This window comes from Lipotes vexillifer, unplaced genomic scaffold (genome assembly GCF_000442215.2).
Source record: "Lipotes vexillifer unplaced genomic scaffold, Lipotes_vexillifer_v1.1 scaffold413, whole genome shotgun sequence".
Classification (NCBI taxonomy): domain Eukaryota; kingdom Metazoa; phylum Chordata; class Mammalia; order Artiodactyla; family Lipotidae; genus Lipotes; species Lipotes vexillifer.
Genome location: NW_006769725.1, coordinates 2,156,972 through 2,163,039, shown reverse-complemented (window position 1 = coordinate 2,163,039; position 6,068 = coordinate 2,156,972). Strand labels below are relative to the sequence as shown.

The 6,068-nt window shown below is 36.7% G+C and overlaps 1 protein-coding gene across 4 annotated transcripts in view; it reads left to right on the top strand.

The window, feature by feature from the left end:
- Positions 1–6,068, top strand: part of SNAP91 (synaptosome associated protein 91) — a 162,944-nt gene that overhangs the window by 53,081 nt on the left and 103,795 nt on the right. For 3 of the 4 annotated variants that reach the window (XM_007445890.1, XM_007445889.1, XM_007445888.1), the window contains exons 3-5: positions 3,315–3,457; positions 4,096–4,171; positions 4,919–5,021. In XM_007445890.1, coding sequence (XP_007445952.1) covers positions 3,315–3,457; positions 4,096–4,171; positions 4,919–5,021 — 322 coding nt within the window. The remainder of the gene's footprint in view (positions 1–3,314; positions 3,458–4,095; positions 4,172–4,918; positions 5,022–6,068) is intronic. The other variant, XM_007445891.1, reaches the window with a different exon arrangement.

Below are 6,068 nucleotides of genomic sequence, written 5' to 3'. Positions count from 1 at the left end.
TTTCTAAGAATTTGTCCATTTCTTCCAGATTGTCCATTTCATTGGCATAGAGTTGCTTGTAGTAATCCCTCATGATTTTTTTTATTTCTGCAGTGTCTGTTGTAACTTCTCCTTTTTCATTTCTAACTTTACTGATTTGAGTCCTCTCCCTCTTTTTCTTGATGAGTCTGGCTAATGGTTTATCAATTTTGTTTATCTGCTCAAAGAACCAGCTTTTAGTTTTATTGATCTTTGCTACTGTTTTCTTTGTTTCTATTTCTTTTATTTCTGCTCTGATCTTTATGATTTCTTTCCTTCTGCTAACTTTGGGTTTTGTTTGTTCTTCTCTGTTTCCTTTAGGTATAAGGTTAAATTGTTTATTTGAGATTTTTCTTGTTTCTTGATGCAGGCTTCTATTGCTATAAACTTCCCTCTTAGAATTGCTTTTGCTGCAGCCCATAGGTTTTGGATCATCGTGTTGTCATTGTCATTCGTCTTTAGGTATTTTTTTATTTCCTCTTTGATTTAGTCACTGATCTCTTGGTTATTTAGTAACATATTGTTGAGCCTCCATGTGTTTGTGTTTTTTACATTTTTTTCCCTGTAATTGATTTCTAGTCTCATAGCGTTGTGGTCAGAAAAGATGCTTGATATGATTTCAGTTTTCTTAAATTTACTGAGGATGGATCTGGGACCCAAGATGTGATCTATCCTGGAGAATGTTCCATGCGCACTTGAGAAGAAAGTGTAATCTGCTGTTTTTAGATGGAATGTCCTATAAATATCAATTAAATCTATCTGGTCTGTTGTGTCATTTAAAGCTTGTGTTTCCTTATTAATTTTCTGTTTGGATGATCTGTCCATTGGTGTAAGTGAGGTGTTAAAGTCCCCCACTATTATTGTGTTACTGTCGATTTCCTCTTTTATAGCTGTTAGCAGTTGCCTTATGTAGGGAGGTGCTACTCTGTTGGGTGTATATATACTTATAATTGTTATATCTTCTTCCTGGATTGATCCCTTCATCATTATGTAGTGTCCTTCCTTGTGTCTTGTAAGATTCTTTATTTTAAAGTCATTTTATCTGATATAAGTATTGCTACTCCAGCTTTCTTTTGATTTCCATTTGCCTGGAATATCTTTTTCCATCCCCTCCCTTTCATTCTGTATGTGTCCCTAGGTCTGAAGTGGGTCTCTTGTAGATAACATATATATGGGTCTTGTTTTTCTATGCATTTAGCCAGTCTGTGTCTTTTGGTTGGGGTATTTAATCCATTTACATTCAAGGTTATTATCGATATGTATGTTCCTATTACCATTTCCTTAATTGTTTTGGGTTTGCTTTTGTAGGTCCTTTTCTTCTTTTGTGTTTCCCACTTAGAGAAGTTCCTTTAGCATTTGTTGTAGAGCTGGTTTGGTGGTGCTCAATTCTCTTAGCTTTTGCTTGTCTGTAAAGCTTTTGATTTCTGCATTGAATCTGAATGGGATCCTTGCTGGGTAGAGTAATCTTGGTTGTGGGTTCTTCCCTTTCATCACTTTAAACATATCATGCCACTCCCTTCTGGCTTGTAGAGTGTCTGTTGAGAAATCAGCTGTTAACCTTATGGGAGTTCCCTTGTATGTTATTTGTCATTTTTCCCTTGCTGCTTTCAGTAATTTTTCTTTGTCTTTAATTTTTGCCAATTTGATTACTATGTGTCTCGGCATGTTTCTACTTGGGTTTTTCCTGTATGGGACTTTCTGCACTTCCTGGACTTGGGTGGCTATTTCCTTTCCCATGTTAAGGAAGTTTTCAACTCTAATCTCTTCAGATATTTTCTCTGGTCCTTTCTCTCTCTCTTCTCCTTCTGGGACCCCTCTGATGCGAATGTTGTTTCTTTTAATGTTGTCCCAGAGGTCTCTTAGGCTATCTTCATTTCTTTTCATTCTTTTTTCTTTATTCTCTTCTGCAGCAGTGAATTCCACCCTTCTGTCTTCCAGGTCACTTATGCATTCTTTTGCCTCAGTTATTCTGCTCTTGATCCCTTCTAGTTATTTTAAATTTCATTTATTGTATTGTTCATCTCTTTTTGTTTATTTTTTAACTTTTCTAAGTCTTTGTTAAACATTTCTTACATCTTCTCGATCTTTGCCTCCATTCTTTTTCTGAGGTCCTGAATCATCTTCACTATCATTATTATGAATTCTTTTTCTGGAATGTTGCCTATCTCCACTTCATTTAGTTGTTTTTTGGGGTTTTTACTTGTTCCTTCATCTGTTACATAGCCCTCTGCCTTTTCATCTTGTCTTTCTGTGAATGTGGTTTTTGTTCCATAGGTTGCAGGATTGTAGTTCTTCTTGCTTCTGCTGTCTGCCCTCTGGTGGATGAAGCTATCTGAGAGGCTTGTGCAAGTTTCCTGATGGGAGGGACTGGTGGTGGGTAGAGCTGGCTGTTGCTCTGGTGGGCAGAGCTCAGTAAAACTTTAATCTGCTGACTGCTGATGGATGGGGCTGGGTTCCCTCCCTGTTGGTTGTTTGGCCTGAAGCTACCCAGCACTGGAGCCTACTGGGGCTCTTTGGTGGGGCTAATGGCAGACTCTGGGAGGGCTCATGTCAAGGAATACTTACCAGAACTTCTGCTGCCAGTGTCCTTGTCCTCATGGTGAACCATAGCCCCCCGCTCCCCCCGCCGCCTCTGCAGGAGACCCTCCAGCGCTAGCAGGTGGGTCTGGTTCATTCTCCCCTGGGTTCACTGCTCCTTCCCCTAGGTCCCAATGCGCCCACTACTTTGTATATGCCCTCTAAGAGTGGAGTCTCTGTTTCCCCCAGTCCTGTCGAAGTTCTGCAATCCAATCCCGCTAGCCTTCAAAGTCTGATTCTCTAGGAATTCCTTCTCCCGTTGCCAGACCCCAGGTTGGGAAGCCCGACGTGAGGTCAGAACCTTCACTCCAGTGGGTGGACTTCTGTGGTATAAGTGTTCTCCAGTTTGTGAGTCACCCACCCAGCAGTTATAGGATTGGATTTTATTGTGATTGCGCCCCTCCTACTGTCTCAGTGTGGCTTCTCCTTTGTCTTTGGATGTGGGGTATCTTTTTTGGTGAGTTCCAGTGTCTTCCTGTCGATGTTTGTTCAGCAGTTAGTTTTGATTCCCATGCTCTCGCAAGAGGGAGTGAGAGCACATCCTTCTACTCCACCATCTTGAACCAGTCTCTCTGACATTTAATTCTTGAAAATCTTTTTAGCTGTTGTCAGTGCAATTTCGGACTCATAAACTCAACAGGGTTAAATGTTTAAAATTTGAAATGAAAAATTTTTATGCAATCATTAGTGTCATTGACTGAAATCTTCTGTTTTCATAGATTTGATCCAGGCTACCAATGAGACCAATGTTAATATTCCTCAGATGGCGGACACGCTCTTTGAGCGGGCAACAAACAGTAGCTGGGTGGTTGTATTTAAAGCTTTAGTCACTACGCATCATCTCATGGTGCATGGAAATGAGGTAAACCATGTAGACCTAACTTTTCTTTTTCTGGCAGGGGGGGGAGGCTGGTGATGATTTAAGTTTCTTAAGCTTTCACTAATTCGGAGAAAAATAAGAGGACGTATATGGTTCAGAGTCATCTGGAGTATAATTTTAATCTACTATTTAGCTGTTTTTCAGAAATATGTTGTTAGACATTTTGTTAGGGATATCAAAGTGTTAAATCTGTATATACCATGTAAACGTATTGATGGACAAAAATATTAGGAGAAAGGAACAACAAAATTATTTTCCCATTGGGAAGTAATTCTTTGTGCCTCTGTGTGAAAATTGCTTTCATAAAAATGTTTAATTTTGGAAAATATTGACTAAACTAAAAATTAGCCATTTTATATGGGATACCTACCAAATCCTATTAAATTGCAGTGTTTCTGTTATATACAGAAATGAAAGATCACACAATTTAATTCTATTTCAGTGAGTCTGATCAGTTTTTATTCCCCCTCAGAGAAAGCCCACAGACTAGGAAACTTTATACTGAGTAAAAAAGATCACAATGAGAATTTATATTTTTAGAAAATTCCCTTTAGTATCAGAACTTGTTTAAAGTAGTGATTTCAGATTATTGATGTTTAGTTATGACTTTTGTTTTTCAGAGATTTATTCAGTATTTGGCCTCTAGAAATACACTATTCAATCTCAGCAATTTTTTGGACAAAAGCGGATCCCATGGTGAGAATATTATGTTTTATAATTTTCTTGCTAATGTTTTTGATGCAGAATTTTTTTATTTTTTAAGTGAGGTTATTAATTAAAAATCACTGTTAACTGATAGCTCCATTGGATATACAAGAAAAAAATGTAAACATAACTATATAGTTACTTTATATTAGCTTTAAAATATTTAATTATTATGCAACTCAGCATATGAATTATACAGTAATTCTATTTCTTGTCTTTTTCAATGTTTACCTTAAAAAGTAACAGTGGGTATGTTAGATCCACAATTGTTTGTTGATGAAGGTGTAAGAGGCAATGAAATGAAAAACTACTTTGCCAGTGAAAAATAATCCAGTTTTAAATGTTTTTTTGTAAATTAATAGAATTTGTACTGCAGTCATTTGTTCATTCAGCATATTTACTGGTTGTCTATTACATATAAGGCAAGCACACCAAGCAAGTGGATAGTTCTCAGCTACATGTATTAAATCTGCAACAGTGAACAAAAATGCAAGGAAAAATCAGAAAAGACATTCTGTACAAAGATGGTAGCATATCTAAATTGAATGGTCTTGGAATGTCTCATACCAAAAGCATTTTTGCCTGAAGTAGGATTTTAAATGAGGCCTGTCTGGTACACTTATTGACCTCATCTTAGAATTATTTACATTTGAGGAGTTTAAAAAAAAATTGGAACTAGCAAAGCACAGTTGAAGGTATTTTATTAATTAGTTTTATCTCCTCTGCCCCTCCCCCCAGGTTATGATATGTCTACCTTCATAAGGCGCTATAGTAGATATTTGAATGAAAAGGCTTTCTCTTACAGACAGATGGCATTTGACTTTGCCAGAGTGAAGAAAGGGTATGTTTTTTCTTTCTCATATTTATTTGATCAGAAGAAGGCTTCGAGACATACTTGATTTATCTTAACTAAGTTAATTGCCAACTAGTTTTGATCATGCAGGCCCGGTTTATAATAACCTAAAAAAAAAAAACTCAATAATATTATGCAAGTTAGCCTTGTGGTTGCAATGTTACTTATTTATATTTTCATGCAGAAAATCTGATTTGCTGCTCAGAGTTGACATGGTACAACATTTTATTTTGTTAAAATCAACTCAAAATTCTTCAACAGTTATATACCTTCAAATAATTTTAAATGGAGAGAATTTAAACAAGTTTCATTTAAGAGAACATGGCTGTAGTCGACAATAGTTATTTCAGTGTGTTTTGATTGAGGTGAAACTGAACTGTATGTGTGTGTGGAGATCTGTCACAGATCTGGAGAACAGATAACACTGTCCTACTGTTATACATGCACACACACAAACACATGAAAACACACCATATCTGAACTAATTATTAATACTAACCATTGATTAGGAAAATCTCATTGATACATACTCCTTGCATGTTTAATTCATAATTGCTATTTATTTCCCTCTAAATAGATGTTTGAGTTTAATCAAAAGTGTTCAGCTGTAGATCTGTGCAAATCTTGTATCCATTCCTAATTTGAAATAATGGCAACATATTGTACAAAGTTTAATATTTTAGTCTCAAGAATTCACACAAAGAGATATAACTCTGTTTTCTGATAGCTGACCTCAAGTTAGCTTTGAACTACTTTTCTTTTATCATGGTAGTGAAAAATATAAACTTGCCTATTCAAAATAAACTAGTTTCTTGTGGGTGAACATTTTAAAAAATTAAGGTTTGAGTTCATCCCCATCTCATTAGAGATGATTCTAGTTCCTATGCCTTCCTCTGACTTCTTACATGGCCCTGGGCAGCCGTGGCTGATGTTCCGAGCTGGATTGTGACCTCTCCACGATATGTCCACAGCCTTCTTAGAAACTTCTGCACCGCTGAGTGGGCACATAAGGGCACTTTGGGATGCTTTCCCTCC